The sequence below is a fragment of the Clupea harengus genome, chromosome 5 (genome assembly GCF_900700415.2).
Source record: "Clupea harengus chromosome 5, Ch_v2.0.2, whole genome shotgun sequence".
NCBI classification, from domain to species: domain Eukaryota; kingdom Metazoa; phylum Chordata; class Actinopteri; order Clupeiformes; family Clupeidae; genus Clupea; species Clupea harengus.
Window position 1 is genome coordinate 2,955,124 of NC_045156.1, and position 19,877 is coordinate 2,975,000.

The 19,877-nt window shown below is 43.8% G+C and overlaps 2 protein-coding genes across 5 annotated transcripts in view; both read right to left on the reverse strand.

Moving 5' to 3' along the window:
* Positions 1 to 6,524, reverse strand: part of eif4g3a (eukaryotic translation initiation factor 4 gamma, 3a) — a 63,006-nt gene extending 56,482 nt beyond the window's left edge. Inside the window, exon 1 of the mRNA XM_031567142.2 lies at positions 5,896 to 6,524. Within this exon, the coding sequence (XP_031423002.1) occupies positions 5,896 to 6,059 (164 nt within the window). The 5' untranslated portion in view covers positions 6,060 to 6,524. The remainder of the gene's footprint in view (positions 1 to 5,895) is intronic.
* Positions 6,525 to 7,633: 1,109 nt separating this feature from the next.
* Positions 7,634 to 19,877, reverse strand: part of ece1 (endothelin converting enzyme 1) — a 26,945-nt gene continuing 14,701 nt past the window's right edge. For all 4 annotated transcript variants that reach the window (XM_012828162.3, XM_012828155.3, XM_031567334.2 and 1 more), the window contains 14 exons: positions 19,272 to 19,418; positions 18,201 to 18,266; positions 17,852 to 18,040; positions 17,216 to 17,358; positions 16,792 to 16,906; positions 14,850 to 14,960; positions 14,461 to 14,559; positions 13,475 to 13,552; positions 13,184 to 13,287; positions 12,599 to 12,709; positions 11,793 to 11,860; positions 11,419 to 11,609; positions 9,051 to 9,146; positions 7,634 to 8,366 (listed from right to left, as the gene is read on the reverse strand). In XM_012828162.3, coding sequence (XP_012683616.1) covers positions 8,190 to 8,366; positions 9,051 to 9,146; positions 11,419 to 11,609; positions 11,793 to 11,860; positions 12,599 to 12,709; positions 13,184 to 13,287; positions 13,475 to 13,552; positions 14,461 to 14,559; positions 14,850 to 14,960; positions 16,792 to 16,906; positions 17,216 to 17,358; positions 17,852 to 18,040; positions 18,201 to 18,266; positions 19,272 to 19,418 — 1,695 coding nt within the window. In that variant the 3' untranslated portion in view covers positions 7,634 to 8,189. The remainder of the gene's footprint in view (positions 8,367 to 9,050; positions 9,147 to 11,418; positions 11,610 to 11,792; positions 11,861 to 12,598; positions 12,710 to 13,183; positions 13,288 to 13,474; positions 13,553 to 14,460; positions 14,560 to 14,849; positions 14,961 to 16,791; positions 16,907 to 17,215; positions 17,359 to 17,851; positions 18,041 to 18,200; positions 18,267 to 19,271; positions 19,419 to 19,877) is intronic.

The window sequence follows — 19,877 nt, forward strand, 5'->3', positions numbered from 1 at the left end:
GGCTTTAGGAAACCCAGTGAGCACCTCAGGGCTCTACAGTGCCACCATTTCACTCGCATATGTTCCAAAAAAAAGTAAACGCAGAGCCCTGCACCCAACTGTTGTCTGCTTATTCAGGCACCTACTCCTTCCAAACCCAAATCCCAGCCTCCAACATAGCAGCACTGCGCAACAACCACACCGCGCTCCACCTATGGACCCAATATGGTGGACCTGGACATGGACCTGACTGTCCCAGAAAGGCTCATGAGGACACAGAACCTCCTCACCAGATGCCAAACTTTAACTGGCTGTGGATAATGATTCAGAGAAACAGCACAGAGTTGCTAGAAGAGCCCCTCAACAGCACTGCTTGTAAGACAAGTGTTCAAAAGTCACTACAAGGAGGTCAATGGGGTGACAGACAGGCCTCAGAGGAATGGCGTCCTTTGATGTCCTTGTTTGCGGAGTTGGACAAACAAGGGATTATAAACTGACACCAGCTAACCGCTTGCAACTCACACACACACACACACACACACTCCACCTGTAACACTTGCTTTTGTGGGCCGAGTTAGTGTTCCACACAGCAAGTTCAGCAAAGGAATAAGAGGAATGCCTGGACCAAGGCAGGTGCCAGGCAGCACGGGGGAGAGCGGGCACAAAGATCAGACTCTACCCCCAGCCTGATCTCGGGCAGATCAGGTGTCGCCACCCAACACCAGATGCCACAGACAGCGTGGGTCGGTGAGTGGGCGAGACAGACAGACACACACACACACACACACACACACACACACACACACACACACACACGCTCTGCCCGGGTTTGGACGTGCATTTTACAGTGTTTCCCATGGTTGCACAGCCCAGTACATTTTTCCATCTATTCGTGTTCTAACACACCTGAATGATCTGCTCAGGTGATTAAAGAAGATGATCATTAGCTGATGCAGGTGCACTCTTCTGCCTCTGAAGAGCAGAGAGAGAACCCAAACAGGACTGAGCACTGAGACCATCAGACGAGGACTGGACACCTTCTATCCAAAACTTTATGAATAAATAGCAAATGAAAAGTACATTTCATAGGTCTACAAGTCCAGTCAGCAGAGATAGAACTGAACGGTCTTAAAGCAACACTATGCAACAATTTGCATTTTGAGGTATGTTTTTAATGAGTAACTACTTTTGGTATCATCTTCAAATTAATTTTGATGGAACATGGTCGAGTGAAGGACAGATAAACACACCTGTCGTTCCCAGTAGCTGTCCAGGCTATGCACTATGTAGTTCTGTGCTTCAGGTCGGAACACCACGCGAGACTGTAAGAAAAGCCTTCGCAGCACGACAGTATCGCCAAAAGATGCCAGTTGGCAATGTTAGCAGGCTTTTATCAGTGCCAACTGGGCTGTTAGTGGTGTTTGCAAGGTTTTTGCATGCTTTTTAGATAGTTAGCCTGCTAGCTTCACACCAAAACGCCATAATGTTTCTGTAAGGCTTAAATTTCCCAGCACCACATTTAATTAGGCAGTATGACTTTGAACACTAGTGTCCATGTTAACTACCTACAATTGTACATTCTGTGAGCCTAGAGAAAGTACAACTGGAAAGTGTTCTGTTCTGGTCCAGTACAGATGTAGGGACAGTATTTCAGGAGTAGAGCCAAATGTTTCAGTGGTGGGCACTGTGCCCCTCCAGCTCTCACACACACACACACACACACACACACACACACACACACACACACACACACACACACACACGGATTTGTTCACACCTCTTTTGACAAGAGAAGTAGCAAGCCTCTAAAAAGGAAGACAAAAACGCCCTCCTGCAGTATGCCCTCAACAGTCCTTTCTGTAGTGTTTGTAACCACACCATGCGAGAAAGTCTAGGGCCGCTTTTACATGTTTCTGCTCTACAATGTACAAAGGATATGGATTTCAGTCATAAGCTCAAAGAGCACTCATGTTATGGAGTTAGTGTTGTTTTGTAATGGTCAATTCTGATAACATGTTTGCTGACCATGCTTGGACCACAGAATCATTCCCTTACCGACATGTTCTGCACAAGGCAAGGCAAAACTTAATTCATCAATACAATCAATACATCAATAGTACTTGCAAAACTGAATGAACCCGAAATATCTGACAAACTCAGTCAACCAGAGGCTTATGCAGTTGAGCCAGCAACATCAAGAAAGTTCTCAAGACAGGTGTCTGTGTTTGGCAAGATCTAGCAAGCATGACGTGCTAGTATGTTACTGGAGAGAGCAGTGGTGACAAGAGTTCCAAACTACCAGACTGATTTGCGTCCCTGACTCCCCAGCACTTTCTTTCCCTTTCTCTCTCTCTCTCTCTCCCTCTCTCGGGTTTCCTTCTCATTTAGATCAAACCTTCTCTTTTCAGCCGCTTCCTCCTCGCAGAAAATGTGAACATGTCAATTCACACAGTATTCCACAAAGCAGGATTATAGAATCACCCAGATAACTGCTTCGAAAAGAAAAAAAAGAGACACTTTTCACTTTAAATTCTGTGTCTCAAGATTAAGGAATTTCCAGGTTTTTATTCAGCACATTTGTCTACCTCAGTCAGAAGTCTTAATTTCTGAAATACTCCCTATGACTGCAAGTTGTGCTGGGCCTTTCCCATTTGTCAGAGAGGAAGATATACAGAGCTGAGCAAGTCCGTTTGTTTCAAATTCTCTCTCCACCAATGGCCACAGGGATATGTATGGATTACAGCATGTATGGCAAGTGACCACCCATCTGTGACAGTCTAAAGCACTTAAGCTCACGTCAGACTAAACAACCTTCCTTAGTTTCAACAAATAATTTCCATTTAAATAATCCTGATCTTTGCGTGTAGTGTGTAGCATGAGGAGGTGATCAATATTTTTGCCTCAAGAATACACTAGTACGGGGACGATGCTCAGTAGCAGGCCTATACATTGTGAGATGTCCTGAGGGGCTTATTTATTCAATTTCTCACAAGATCCCTCCCTTATGGTCACCTAGAATGACATCCAAGGAGAGAAAAACCCAATGCCTTTCTGCTTAATTGGGCAAATTCACGGACTAAAGGTCCCCTAACGTGCCCTTATATTTATAAGCAGATTCTGTTCCAAATGAAACAACTGTACAGCAACAAAACAAACTGCATGGCATGCACCGAGGTATTCTGTGGCTTGGCCATAAAATAGCATTCAACAGTGGTGTATGATGGAAAACTTCATATTGCCAGCATCAACCAGGTCTCAGTGGAAACTCTGAGGATCGTACAGTTTAGTAGATTGTGCTCTTGATCGGCTGACGTTGTTGCCGTTTGGCTTGAAAGGATTTGTGTGCTTCTTCCAAACATGCAAATCAACACCTGTCACATTCCCACAGTCACAGAGTCTCGGGTGATGAGCTGGCACAACATCTGTAGTGCAGAACCATATGCGTGCCTGGGTCTAGCACATGAAAATGTCAAGAACTGAGAGCATTCAAGCCAGCCGTTATCGCCATCCCGTTGACATTTACCCAAAAGAAAGCAAACATAGTCCTTTGTCTGCTGTTGGTTTATTGACATCTACAAAGAACACTGCTCACATAAACAAAAACAAAAGACAAAAACCACTATTCCCAACAACACTGTTGTGTGTGTATTCATCCATGTCAAACAAGGGTGGCAAATCTCATCTAAAACGTAAATTTGACATATTGATTGAATCCAATGGTTGACCAAGAGTTTCACAGTTGCTTGCACTCTCCTTCTAAGCAAATAAAAAGTTTTTTTTGTCAGCCATGCAAATGAGATTACCAACTTGTACTTCAATGACACTGCAGTCTTGCCAACAGACATTAACGGTGCCTTGGGATTTAGAGTATACCCCCATGCCTAACTGTGAAACTCTGCCTTCCCATCCAGGGAAAGGTTAATTACATTATCAAAAGAGGACAACTGACAGCACCAATCAGGAAGCTAAATCGCTGACAAGACAATAAGCCTAATCTGTGCATGTGGTGGAGTTTCACTGAAGGTAAAAGCAAGTCTCCATCTCTGTGTAAGAGCATCAGGGAGGAATCTCTCAGGGCAATTGTAGTGGAAAATATCATCTCAACAGGACAACCTCTTACTGCCTCTCTGTCCATCAATACATAGGTTTAGTGTGATTCACAAACTATGGACATGAGCTCCTTCGAAAGACCCATAGCTCATGTAGTGTGGAAACCACTCTCTTTCCATCCCACAAAGAAAATGGTTAAATGGGCTGGTGATTATGCACTGTGTTTTGTTTTTGTTATTGCTCAATCTTTCAACAGAGCAGACAGCATTCACACCCAAAAACCCTTTTGCTGGTCTGGTCTGTTTTTAGAAGCCCACCATCCGCACTTGTTAACCACAGCGTGGCTGCCTTCTTACTGCAACCGCAAGGCACTGATTTTACAACAGCTGGTTCATGTGTACACAGTGAGAGCAACCACAGAAAAAAAATCTCGCCACTTCCTGAACCAACATTGCCCAGAACAGACAGGGAAGGATGAAGATCGGTAGTCCTACACCCCTAATCTCCTCGCGGACACACCTCACTGCCTTCAAAACGGGACATGACGTTGAGATGTCAACAGCGTCAGGTGATGGCAGGAAAACAGGTAGCAATGTTTACCAAGATCTCAGTTCACTTCGGTGTTGCCCTGCAATTGAAGTATTGAATGAGTAATTGCATTATCGAGATCAGCTAAACACCCATACACTACACATCCATCACATTCAAAAGTCTGACAACAGTCCAACACATAGGGACAGAGCCATTGCAGTTGGCTATACAAATACGATGTAAGCTTAAGTATGATGCTGCTACACTGGAAACATCATCGTGACTTATGACCCTCAAGCATAAATTACCTAAATGAAGAGGTGGTGTTTCCCCCTCTCGATTCCGTTGGTGCAAGATGCTGGGATTCTAGTGGCGCACATTTTGACAACTGCATTAGCACCTGAGTGGCCACGTATATGGACTTATTTTCAAACTGACCTGAACGCTAACTATCATATTTGGTTTTTCCAACCAGCCCATGCTGTCAGTATATTTTCAAATCATTTTAAGCGGCTCTTGATGCAGATGCACGTGAGTTCCCGGCGCATTTTGTATACCATATAGCTCTGCTTCTCGACTGAGGTAAAATGAAACTGGGGAAATCCCGATATAAACTAATGATGTGACCATGCAGTTAATTGGACCAAGACTGCAACCCCGTCATTATTCAGTTGGATAAAAACAGGTTAGCCCTCAACATTACACTACTACAACAGCTGGCAACCCCCGTCTGTGGTGTTCAGAGTTTGATAGCCGCCCAGGAGTAAGGCTACGTTACGCTAGCAGAACAAGCTAGCTAGCTAGGAAACAGGCAAGTGTCCCCATCTTTCCCCTCACACAAAGACGAAATTGTCAAGTTCATCGCACAAAGCCGACTACTCTTGACGCAAACATAGAGAGTACTGTCCAAAATTCAACTTTTTAATTGTCATGCCTAACAAACTAGCATACCGCTTAGCTCGTTTAATATAGAAAACTGGCTGAAAACTGCTCAAAATAAACAGATAACCCCGGTTTAAGTTATTTAGCTAGTAAGCATCCCGACCAGTTAGCTCTACTCGCTAGCTAATGTTAGTTAGGCAAGAAGCTAGCTAGCAAGCTATCCTGTTTAAAAAGCAATATTAGCAGGATAATCTCAGAGCTAACGTTAATTAGCTCGAGGGTTAGCTATCATTTTAATTTATCCTGTTCTACTACCACGTTAGCAAGCAAGCTATCTGTGATAACGTTAGCTAGACTGCCCATTCCGGCAACGTATTCAAAATATTATACCATGGTTACCGGCCGGACCCAGCATTGAGTTGGGGTACCGTTATTGTTGTCAGTGAAGGATACTGGGGTGGCGGCACAGCAGGCGGTTGAGGAGCAGTCGGGGCTCCCGGTGGTAGCGACACGGAGGTTAGAGTCGCCCGCAGTTGGCTTGATGGAGATGGCCCGGTTACAGGTCCACTAACTGCGACAGCGGCCGGTTTCGGCACCACTTTCGGTGGCAAACTCATTGCAGATTTTGAACAAAAGCAAACAATACGCTACTAAATAATGTTACACAGTATATCTATCTATTATACATAAGCCTCTTCACCGTTGCAGCAAATCCCTTTGCTTAAAATTCGGGCTCACAGCCCATTAGTACAAAAGGCTTTTTTAATATATAGCCGCTTTTTTATCGGAATTGTAGAGCTCTTCATGGGGACGGTGGGGGGCTTGCCTCCCCCACCTCGTCCGGGATGTCCGTGAATCCGGTTCGGTTCCGTTCTCCAGAGTATATTCCCCGGCGTGCTCACTTCAATCAGTCAGCGTTTGTTGTCTTCTTGTTGCATTTTAAACTCATTTTTCACGGAGATGGGAGACTTCGCTCAACATGGCGTTGCGGCCGCCTTCAGCAGTCCGGTAGGACGGACTGTTCGAGTACCGTCGGCTAATTCCGGAGATACTCGGTTTACCTAGGGCTAACGAAAGTGACGTATCAATAGGGGAGTGATGTTGTCGAGATTTTACAGGCAACCACTGAAATAAACCAACACGCGTTTAGTCATCAGTACAGAATGCGACACTAAAATTATTACTTTGTCGACACGAAGGGTTTGTCCTAATGTAGTTTGGACTTTACAAGACACTTCACTGTTATACACGTAGTCTACAATCGTTAAGCAAATTGAAGTGTCAGTAACTACACGCATCCTATCAGGAAAATAACATTTTCATGGCATGACTTGTACGTATTTTAGTAACAGAACGTAATGGCATTTCGGTCAGAAATTCACCACAACATTATTTTGTGAGTGAAATAATTATTTGCTTCCACAATACATTCATACAGCAACATCTAACGGCAATCTTGGAAAAGTGCAAGTCTGCGCCTCCACCGGTTTCAGGAATAGAAATGGAACAGCTGAAAGTGATATAAGGCGATAAAACGTTGTTTTCTTTTTTGTGTGTGTCTGTAAACGATTTGCTTGACAAAGAACATTTATTTTTTTAATTTAATGTGTAAGAGATACAAAATTAGGCATAAATGGTTCAAATCCAAGGCATGTGCAATGCAGGTCACCCATAGCTTATACGGTTCTGTGTACAGTGACACTTGTATACAGCCATACTGATATATTTCTGACGAAATGAAAACCAGCTCACCTAAAGTATTTGTAATGTATTGGCTCCTTTCTGAATAATTACATATGACAACGCTAGCACGCTCAAACCCATCATATGTATAATAATCTTGCATTCCCATCAGTTATCTTCAAATTTAAGACAAATATTAACAAAAAGTTATTGCACAATGTATGTACACAGTCACTTCTTTACATTTACGTAATTTAATGTGCCCAGATGGAGAATGGGGCCAACGTCCAAAGTGACAGCCATAATTAAGGCCCAGGCTTTAATTCAAAAGGACGCAAAGACATTCACAAGAGAATTTGGCAGGAGCTTTGAAAGATACTGTACTAATCTTAATCAGAATGATACAGACTTATACAGAGACTTATATAAAAGGATCTAACTGTGTTTATGTATTTGCTTTGCCTGCTATTTTACATATGAACAAGAATTGACAAGAGATGACAAATTGACAAGAGAAGACATTGTGATGAAGGCAGAAAAATAAATATTCCTTTCCACTAGAAAGAAAATTAAGAAAAGAAAGTGGCACATGGCCTCATGGCATTTTTTATTCACAAGCCCTGATGCAAAAAAAAAGTACCCCACCCCACCCCACCCACCCACACATCCTTTCGTCTCTTCACTAAACTCTATATGTTTGGTTTCCAGTGTTAACGGTGCTTCTCCTCACCTCAACCGAGGCACAAAAGACATTTTGTTATTTCAATGTGCTCCTCAGAGATTTGAAAAACAAAACAGAAAAGTGTTGTTCCCCCCCTCCCACACACATTAACAGAGAGGAGCTGAAGCGGGCGGGATTCCTCCTCCAGTTTTGGCAGTCTGGATTAGGCAACCTGAGAAGTAAGAGCTGAGCAAGCAGCGCGGCTGTGATTGGTTCATCCACCAGTCAATCATCTCTGTCTCTGCCTTGCCCATCTCTGAAGGAGAGTTCATGCCCCTCACAGGCCACTCTGCTGCGGCCAGACCAGACCAGGCCGGGACAGGGAGCCCAGCGTGCACGGTTTTCACCAGAGCTCGCACTTCCGTTTGGGATTCATGGGGGAGTTGGCCTTGCAGCCGAAGTGCCTGGAGAAGTCCCGGGAGTTGGAGACAGTGCCAATGACGCGGTACCGTGACGGGCTGTGGGGGTCTGTGATCACACCTTCGTGGGAGCTTTCAGGAGTCCGCACGGAGCACCACACCTGTGTGGACCAGCGTTGACACACAAACACACACAGATTTAAGGCCTGAACATTATTCTATCCTATTCTAAAATATCATAATTCTGTCATATTTCCTTTGGATGTCTACAATGGAGCCCTCATAAAACAACATAGTGTGAGGTAAACTTGTGACAAAGCTTGACCATGTACCTTATAACGAGTTTTAAATGTGCTATAGTATTGGATATTGAATACTGAATGAATTGAAGGGAAAATGATGCCAGATTCAATAGTGCAGCTACAGTCCTCCAACACGTAATCATTCTGGGCACTGCATAAGTAATGGGAATGTGCCATCTCACTTATCCAGTGCCAGGATATGGAATTTTCTGTCACAGACATCCATTTGTCAAGATTCAAATTTGGATCCAAACTGTAGGACAAAACCTTGTCCAATGGCTAACAGTAAATAGGCTATGTCTAGAAATCCACTGTGTCCACTCAATTTTCTCAAGTATCTGATGATACTAAACACTGGGTGTAACTAACAACATGTCATAACAGATGCATACATGCATATATGAATACATAATACAGCTTTTTTTCATAAAAAAAATGGATACATTGGTTTGTGATGGGTATTATCAATTATTAGAGAGCCAATTAGAAAATGTTATGCAAATGTAACAGAATCAAATTGGAAAATGAATTGAGGTCACTCACCTGGGCGAATCCAACAAAAAACAGCTGATGGTTGGTCAACCCCACAGCAGGCAGAGTGTCCTCCTCTCCGTTCTTCCTGATCCAGTTCACGTAGGCCTGTGAGACAGGGATCAGGTTTCACTTTCCTAATTGTACTTTCCTTTAGCCACACAGAAATGTCTTCACCAACACAGTACTGTCCCTCCCTGCACCTAGGCTTGATTTCCCCTCTGACACCTGTGCTAACCCAGAGCACTCTAGGTCCTTTCCTGCCATATGTTTTGCTCATCCGCCTCAGTGACCTACGGCCTTTGTGCCGATGGAAAGAATGTGTGAGCCACGGTCCGCTCCGCCACCTGTCGTGTTCCAAGGCTTTACAGTGAGGAAGGCTTGCTTCGATTTTCCACCCCAGATAGGCTTTGGTGCCCCCTACCCCCCAGCCCTCGCGCCCCATTAACCCAAAGTAATGAATGAGGAAAACTAGCTGGCTGGGGGGGGGGGTTGGGTGACAGGTTCCACACGCATCACACATTTTCCGTGCATTGCGCACAGCATGCTGCTTTGGAACGTGTTAGCGTGTTCTTTTTTTAAACTGACTGCATAAGTAAGGTTTGATCTGGACCCCCTCATCAGGCCAGTCATCCTTTTCCTTTCAGCTAACCTCTAATTTAGCTTTTTACAAATACACTCTAAAATCAGACATGCTGCTCTGCTCCACAAAGGCAAACAAATGGGCTTTGTACATTTCCCATAAAGTTTTTCTGTATTCCTAAAACACTAATCCCCATTTTCTGAACCAAATGCTCAGTGGCCTGATCTCATATCTTGAATTGATCACTCTTTTGGCAAAACCACAAACAAATTTAATCTAGTTAGATGCAATTTGCAGCTCTCATTCACTCTTTTTGCAGAACTCCTAACACATTCTCCCTCACCAAAACACATTTTGCACTTGGATGCACCTGTGATGCATAATGGTGACAAATTAAATACAATTACATAACAGATGTCATAGCTTACACACAACACAGCGACTCAAAGTTGTTCACACTTGTTGCTAATGATGAGATGAAACCAAAATAAGACAGTTCAGAGTGCACAGGTGGCACAGGTGAGTTTAGGATTGATCCCAACAATGGATGGAAACAATCTGAGATGCATATGAGGAAGAGTGTGTGTAAGATGTGGTGTACGAGCAGCAGGAGGAGGAAGACTAGGGGCAGTAATTTCAGATGAAATTCAAGCAACTGTGTTGTCCTTGTTCACGGAATGACAGTGAGGGAAGAAGGACAAGGAGTACAACCCAGTTACAGCAGGTTCTCTGTGGCCACTATAATCAAATAATACAGAGAAGTAACAGGTAATTATTGATTTTTTTTACTGTACTGAAAGTTTACTGTATAGAGGTTTCAGTACATCACTTTGCCAATATACAGGAGATGGAGGGTCCATCGCTGTTTTACTGCATGCACGTGTAACCTCCTGAGAACCAACCCATAGACTTGTGTCCTCTGTAGTTGACTTTTTTTTACAGGAGTGCTTCAACATCAACCAGCGATCATACATGTTTGTCTTCCACCTTACTCCCCTTTCCTCAACCCAAGAAAAGAGCGTTTCTCTGCATACTGGTGGAAGGTATATGACCAACCACCCTATACCAGGGAAAATCCAATGGAATGGGCCATGAAAAAGGCCATGGAATTGCCAATCTGGTCATGGCTGGATCTGGCACACAAGGGTTTCCCCCCCCGCTGCTGTGATGTAAAAGAAGTCCTTTGGTGTGACCAAGCTCAAAGAATTGATGCTGAGGCTGAATGAATCACTTCATGTCAATTTGTCTTTGAAATTGCAGTTACATTTACAGTGTACTGCAATGTGCTTTTTGTCCTTGTCCTTTTGCAGTACTGTATTTCGGCTGTATGCAAGTGCTGAGTTGTGCATATTTTGTTTGGAAAACACAAACTGTGTTTGCTGTATTATAAACAATTGTATTTTCTGGAGCTGCATGCCCTGAACTCTGTGTTTTTCATTTTTGATGTAGTGTAATGACTGCTCAGTAGTGTGTTTATTTTGACTGGCTTTGTGTATGATCTAAAAACATTGTTTGATTTTGAGCACAGATAAAACTGTTTAGAAGCAATTGTTACGATTTTTGCAAGAAGAGGGTCTTGTGTTTACAGTTTCGAGAAAAGGGTGGAAGGTTTCAAGAAAAGTGTCTAAGCAATCGTGAAAGAATGATGTCCATTACATCCTGTAATTCTGTTTCTGTGTAGTGAAATGACTCATTTTCTTAGAACTGCGTTTCTTGGAATCTGAACCCATGGCTTGGCACTGGCCGTATGCAGTACCAGCTGACCTACAGGGAGACAAAGAAGGTTTCAATCCTGACCTTGTATGCAGCTTTCAGTCCCCCGTTGTCTGCTATATTCTCCCCCAGGGTGTGCTTGCCATTCAGAGACTCCTTGTTGATGGTGTAGTTGCTGTACTGCTCCACCATGCACTGGGTCTGGTGCTTGAAGGCCTCCACAGACGAGTTCTTCCACCAGGAGCGCAGGTTCCCGTCTTTGTCATACTCCCTCCCTGATAGGTCATACACAGTGGCGTTGTCTCATAGTTGGACGGTGTTTCAAATCACAATGTTTATAACAAATGTGTAGGGACAGCTCCCACAATAATGACCGATTAGCTGTAACTCGAGAATCTTTTATCATACTAACATCTAACATAAATTAAATAATTTGATCATATTAGTTCTGTACTTACCCTGGTCATCAAAGGCATGTGTCAGCTCGTGTCCCATAACTACACCAATTCCACCATAATTAAGGGCTCTGAAATTAGATGATCCATTAAAGGATTCATAAAACTGATACTGTGCACATTTATAAGTAGCATCCCCACTGGTCATAAGTTCCCATGTGATGGGATTGTATGAGTGTATTGTATGATTGATGAGTAAAGAAACTGATTTGAGTGTATGTGAGTGGGGATCGTGCATGTGAGGGATGAGATCACTCACTGAATGAGAGTGATAGAAGTGCACGTTGGTGATGAGAGTGCATGAGAGTGATAGAAGTGCACGTTAGTGATGAGAATGATAGAAGTGCAAGTTGGTGATGTGAGCGCATGAGAGTGATATAAGTGCACGTTGGTGATGAGAGTGATATAAGTGCACGTTGGTGATGAGAGTGCATGAGAAAGATAGAAGTGCATGTTGGTGATGAGAATGATAGAAGTGCACGTTGGTTATGTGAGCGCTTGAGAGTGATAAAAGTGCACGTTGGTGATGTGAGTGCATGAGAGTGATAGAAGTGCACGTTGGTGATGTGAGCGCTTGAGAGTGATAGAAGTGCACGTTGGTGATGAGAATGATAGAAGTTCACGTTGGTGATGTGAGCGCTTGAGAATGATAAAAGTGCACATTGGTGATATGAGCGCTTGAGAGTGATAAAAGTGCACGTTGGTGATGAGAGTGATGGCTGTAAGGATAGTGTGCATATGAGTGAGGATAGAGCAGGTGACTGTAAGAGAAGCCTGTGTGGTGACGAGTGTGCATTTGAGTATCTTACTTTGGCCATGCGCGGCTGTAAAATGGAGCCTGGAGGATGCCGGCTGGCAGGACCATCTCATTTTTGGTGGGGTTGTAATAGGCGTTCACCGTGGGCGGTGTCATACTCCACCTGTACATTTGAGAAACCACATGAATCTCTCCCTCTCTCTCTGTCTGTGTTTGTGTGTGTGCTTCTATGTGCATAAAATCTTGAAGCTTGCCAGTAGCACTGCTGAAGGCAGGAGAACCGGAAGAACACATCTTTATAGTCTGTACTGAATTATGGCAGGTTCAAAAAATCTTGGTTGGGCGTCAAAGATTTGGCAGGTGTGGGGATGTTTAAGACAATTTTCCAGGCAAGTATCTTTATGAATAAGCACACACAGGCGTTGCTGTTATGTTGGAAGTTTCATAAAGTGATTCTCTGTGTGTGTGTGTGTGTGTATGTGAGTCTGTGAGTGTGAACCTCTGAACCACAAGAGTGCTTCCGGATGACAGGCCAAGTAACGAGAAATCATGAGGGTTGGAGCCAAACCACCTGCTACTACAGAATAGATGGGCGAATAAATGTGTGGGTGTATTTTAGGTCTAGGGCAGAACTCACTGGTTCCTGTTTGGGGCCTTCCTGAGCTGGTCTCCTGTGACCCTGCCAGAGAAGTTGTAGTACTGCATGACATTCTGGAAGTACAGCTCTGACACCACCTCAAACTGCAAGAGACAAAAAAAACGAGAGTCTGAGAGATAGGCTAAGTGTTCTCTTATCCAAAAGGTGTCCACTAAGTAGCCCTCTAATTATCTTGCAAGGGCTTAGTAAGCATGTGCTGGGTTGTACTAAGTACCATTAAGAATAAGATAATTCACCACACGGTATCAATCCGTATTCATTTATACCTACATCATTGAACACCTTGTCCAGTTCCTTGGGGTCCATGATGAACTTGGGGTAGCCTACCATGTTGTAAATGGCATCAGCCTAAGTGAAGAGACAAATAACAACCACCAGGTGGTACTGTTGAGCAACAGAGAGGTCACAACAGACTAATTGGTTAGATTGTCGAGACATAAGCGTGTGCTATGGCAGAGGGTGTGTTTGGATGTGCTGGATTAAGATTGATCTGAAAGGCTAGCATAGGCCATGGTAAGAGGTTATAGGCCATTGTATTTAGGCCTGCTACAATTACAACATCAGATCAATCACTTTTTACAGGAGGACTTTTACATGAGAGGTTACTTTGAGAAGCAAGCACTGATGTTTGGGTGATGTTTCATTATAGTAGAACATAAATAAAGTTCTTTTAGAGAGCTGAATAATCAGCAAGGTAGCCCCGTTGCACAATTCTGAAGTTACAAAACCTTTCCTTTTTGGATTTCAAAACTCGTTGCGAGACCTGTAATAATATTGACACAATCGAAAAAAACAAAAGGGCTTCTCACTTCAATTAAATGTCTTGCACTGTTAATCTGTGAATTAGAGTACATAAGAACTGTTTTGTTATGATGACGTGAATAACATAAACACGCCTAAAAGTTGAAAAACGGCAGTCATCCTAATGTGACCTCAGAGTTCTGCAAAGGACACTCTGCTGTCAACAACTGAAAAGTTCACCGTGTCCCCCCCCCCACCCCATGTCTCACGCTGTCTCCTCGGGGAGGACAGGCTGTGCGGTACGCCATGAAACCCACAAAGCCAGAGCCGCCACACAGGGCTACCGTCAGGCAGAGTCGCCATAACAACCCTCGACAGGCTGACATTTCCATCTTTGTGTCAAATCTACTAAGCCAGACCGGAGGGCACAGGTAATGGAAGGGGTGTGGACTCAATTTGGCCGTGCTCAGGGAAGGTAGGTATTCAAAGCAGAATGTGCACACACGCACACACACCTTTTCCTTGGCGGCCATTTTGGTGTCCGAATCCATCCAGGCAACATCTTTCAGGCTCTCCTCAAAGGCTTGTTTGATGTCTGAGACCATGTCTTCAGCCTAGATGAGAAGAAGAGATTACTGACAGACAGCTCCCCTGAGAGAGTTTAAACTGAAGCAAAGTCCCTGTATTTTTGGTCAACCATCTGGATTTGCTGTTGTAAGACAATGTTTGAATAGTGACTGAGTGACATAACTGTTGAATGAAGAGGCTGGACTTAAGCATGAAATCAGCCAGCTCAGTGTGCTGTGTAGCATTTTTTTTTAAAACTTGGTGGGTTTTCTATTCTCTGATTTAATCATTTTCCACATCTGGGGGGTAGCTGTTGCAGGGGGTGTGGTCCACTTACGATGGTCTTGCTGTCCTCTGCGAATGTGGCTTTGACGAACAGGGCCCCTAGTGCGAAGCCTAATGCACTATCTGTGTCGCTTACACACAACTTCCAACGTGGGGTGCAGCTCTGCAACAAACAAAGAAACAGACACACCATTAACAGACTAGTCTCAGTCTCAGTACACAATATGTTTATGAAACGCATTTTCATCTCAATATGGTATATATCCTTTGTGAGGACAACACCCTCTTCCTGGTCCATGCCCATACATTCATTAACCACAACCAACCACCACAACAAACCCACTGACAGAATCAAAGAGAACAAAACAGACCAGTCATGGACTGTACCATCTCAGGCATGGGCACTTCACCTAAATATGGCCCTTGAAACACCAAAGTAACCCCTCACGCTGACATCATGTCTGAGTTCTTTGTTCTGTATGTTGATTCATGCTCCTGTCAGGCCAGTGACTAAAGTCTAGAACAAACTGAAGTGTCACTTCCTGATAGCAGAGGAAATCGAGACTTAAGGGTATGTAGGGTGAGGCTATTTCCATGGCTTCCAGACAGCCTTTATAAACATTTTAATACATGTATGTAAATGTGATCCTGGAACATAACAAAAACAAATGGATCCCCCATCCTGAATATGTGTAAGTCAATCATAGCGAAGAGTTTTGTTTAAAGCCCTGTTCAAGCTCTTTATTTGTTGCTTATCTATCATGTGGACTGCATTCCGCCCCTTAAAGCCCGGCTTTTGTTTTTACAAGCCACACAGAGATTGGGAGCAACAGGACACCCTTGTCGCCCCTCACTTCCCCTCTCCTACTGGGATGTTTGGAGTCAAAACCGAGGATATACGGCCAGAGGGAATGGGGTGAGAACAGCCAGAGAGCAAGGGGGGTGGAGAACAGAGTGTTAGAGACAGAGAGACACTGAACAAATGATAAGAGTGTCTCTGTGTGTGTGTGTGTGTGTGTGTGTGTGTGTGTGTGTGTGTGTGTGTGTGTGTGTGTGTGTGTGTGTGTGTGTGTGGTGTGTGTGAGTGTGGATGGGGGTCAGGGTGTGTGGCTGCAGAGGTCAGCAGTCTGTGTGTAAAAGCACAAGGAGAAGCTCACGCACACACATACTCATATAGGAACTCATACTTCCTGAAAATGAGAAATGCATGATGGTTAAATGCACACATCCCCTTATGCATGTGCACACACACACACACACAGACACACACAGACACAGACACACACACGCAGACACACACACGCAGACACACACACGCAGACACACACACGCAGACACACACACACACACAGACACACACACATGCCCCCACCCACTGACAGATGCGTGCATGAACACACACACGCCCACGCAGAAGGCCAAGCACTCAGAGATCCTGGCTTGTTATTACAGTGTGACCCTAGCGGAAGGGAAAGCTGGAGGAACTGAATCTCGCCCTGATAAGAGCCTTAACCGCTGAAGGCTACAGGGGCCCCAGCCGGCAAACCCCACACCATCTCACCCCCATCTGCGGAGCAGCACGTCAATCTGACAACCACTGCCATTTCCATCACCTTTCATCTCCTACCCCAGTTCAACTACTTCCTTACAGATGAGCATGCTAAAGCCGCTAATGCTGCTTGCTTTAATCTGAGCCTGATCAAACATAGTGTGTACTTAAGGTGTCATGTACACATCCAGCGGCTAATGTCTTTTTATCGCGCCGATAAGCAAATGTGGGATTTAGTGATGGAAGGGTGGGTGTGGTGGCATCAGGAAGGGAGATAATGGTTCCATTGAGATCCCCCCCCTTGAGTAGCATTCTGAGTTCTATCAGATTGGGGATCTGTTTGCCTGGGGCATTTTTTTTTTTTTTTTGCCAGTGTCAGAATCAGAATCTAAATCGGTGTGACTTCACTTCTCGCTTTCATAAGGACCGTAAACACGTCTCTCACCTTTTTGGTTCCGTACATGACCTCAAAGAAACGTTGCTCAGCGTCCTGGAACTTCTGGTCAAGAATGGAGACCATCTTTCTCACCACTTTCATTATCATGTAATTATTTAGGACACTGGTGGAAGAGAGCCTTGTGTTAGAACACACATGAGGTGGATATCACTTCTCTACAACTAGCATATGAGCGAGTGAGACTGCAAAGAAGACAGACAGGTGTACACAGTCCACAACAGTATACTAGACTACTATGGGCCTTCCAAAGATGACTAATCAAAGTTACTATAATTGTATTTTTTTTTATTAAATATATACTATACCACTTATGCTGGTTATCAGAGAAGCCTGCATGTAATCTCCTGTGGTACTGACTACATTCCACTTTTAATTAGATGAAAAGTAACAGCTAGCCGTGCACATCTGGTACCTCTTGTTGGTGTTCTGGATGAGGTCTGACACCTTCTGGAGGTACTCTTTGGCGTAGACCACCACAGGCTCCGAGTCATTCAGCGCCACGGGGTCAAACATGGCTTTGAGGAAGGGCATCCACTCCACCGCGGGGGCTAACGTCTGCACAGAACACACGGGCGCAGACAGAATAGGGGGATGGCATTTAGTGCAGTTCAGCATGGCGTGTTTATATGAAAACAGCAACTAGTGCAGTGCTGGCAACACTCGGGTCATTATTTGAACCCCGGTGGCTTAGAACTGCAAAGTGCATCATTTACATAGATATTTGATAAAAATGTGAGTGAGATATCTATACTACATTACCACCACATTAAAACCTCAATTTTGTCTCAGTTTCAGTTTAAAACACATTAAGCATTCAGCATAATATGGCAATGGCTGAGGATTTTAGGAATAACTTGGTGTGAACAATCTATCAAATGTGGCACCGAGAGACATTTACATTATGTTGGGAAGGCCTTTGAATGTGTTTGTGTGATTGTGACCGTACGTGTATTTGTGTGTGTGTGTACATATGTGTGTGAGTGTGTGAGTGTGTGTGTGTGTGTGTGTGTGTGTGTGTGTATGTGTGTGTGTGTAAGGAGAAACTCACTGTAAGATCCTTGGCCTGCATCTTGTGGTAGATAAGCTCCTCATCCCTCCTCTCCTCCTGGGGCACAGTGATGTTGGCCAGCAAGGTCTCAAAGCCCACGATTTCCGACATCATGGTCTGAGACGTCTCCGCAGAGCCACCCAGCAGAACTCCCAGCTCCACCAGGAAGTCCAGGTACGCCTTCAGGTACTGTCAGTGCAGACACAAGCAGCAGGACCTCTCAAATCATCTCACACATGGTTATCACCTGTGGCTGTGACATTGTAATCTGTTGATTCATAGCCTTCTTAATCAGTTCCATAGAAAGCTTTAAGCTTCCAGAATCTATGCTTTCCATGTGCCTTCATACCTTTGCGTTGGCGGTCTTGTTGAGATAGTAATCCCTAGAGGGAAGCCCCAGTCCTGACTGATCCACCTGTAGAGGAAGGCAAACATCCACGGTCAAATGGAATAGTTTCTTTCAGCGCTTGGACCCCGAACTACAAATTGCCCAGTAATAACCTTTTTATTGCTCTAATGGTTGCCAGAGCAAATGGACTGTGTCAAATAAATAACCGAGAAGATGCCAAGTTTTCGGAAACACATCCTGATTTTCCAGTCAATTGAGTATCAAAACTATGTAACAGGATGGAAATAACAAAACAATGAATAGTAATTATATATACTTTGCGTCCTGTTTCGTTTTTTAGGAGGATTGTTAAGGGTTATATTTTGAGTTGTCTGGGAATACAGAATGATCATTTGTATGGTTTGAATACTTGGTAGCATGTCCAAACATCAATTCTTGTTCTAGTAACTATTCTTTTACTATTTAACTGATATTTTTAAGTGATCTTAATAACATCAGATATCTTCAATAAAGATAATCCATCCAGATATAAAGCTTAAAGGAATACAGCATAAGGAAACCCAAATGTATTGTCAGAAAAGAATGAAAACAATTCAAAAAACAACCAACTACTAGCTCTAGAAAAAACACCCAATCCCCAGTCAAAACACAGAACAAAGCAAACAGACCCTTTAATTCCTGCCCTACTACCCTCAGCTTTTCCCTTCCAGCACTTCCTCTCTTTTCTGTCCTCTGTCTCCTGCCCTCAATTCAGTTTCCCAAATGCCATCAGGCCAGTCAGAGAATAAACATGTTACACTCCCTTACTGGGCTACCAGTTCCTGTATACCAAATGCAGGTCCCTTTGTAGGTCCCATTGCATAATAATTTCAGTATCTGGGTGAAAATTAAACATGAGTAGTACAGGCAGTACATCAGATATACTTATATATGTATTATTATTATTTGAGCACTACATAGCTAAACACATACCATTGCATAATCATTTCAATTGCATCATTGCATAATGATTTTAGATAATGCATCAGATAGGCCTGTGTGTATAATTTGTTTTTTAGATAAAGACCATACCTGAATGATGTTGCTGTTGGAGCTCTTGGAGTCTGTGCTCACGAAGACGGTGAAAAAGGGTGAGGTGCGGTAGTTAGCTGACACCATGCGCAGGACCTCCTGGAAGGTATCCTTCTCCCACGGCTCCGCGAGGCCCCAGCCTCCTGTCTAGATGTCCAAAAAAAACAATATTTTTAGAGCAAAGTTCACACTGCCCTTGTCGCTCACCGAAGCAAATACGGTTTATGTGATCATCTAAAGTTATCAAGATCAACATGCTGATAAAGCCCTCGCACACAATTAAGGCAGAGCCAACCAAGGATGATTAAACATTACAACACCCTGGAGCGACTGTGTGCACATGAAACAAACTTAGCCACGGGTAGCACCCTGATTCATGGCTGTGTAACTACCCGAAGGCTTTTAAAAGACAAACATTGGCAGAGAACACATGTTGATCTTGAATTACATTGACTTGGGATAGGCTTATGTGAACATGTTCTAGTGAGGTTGTTCATTTTGAATTGTGTGTTGTAGCTCATTTACAATATATAATATGGTATATCTCAATAACAACACAGTGGGATATTTAACTATACAGCCCAACAGTGAAATACACAACAGAAA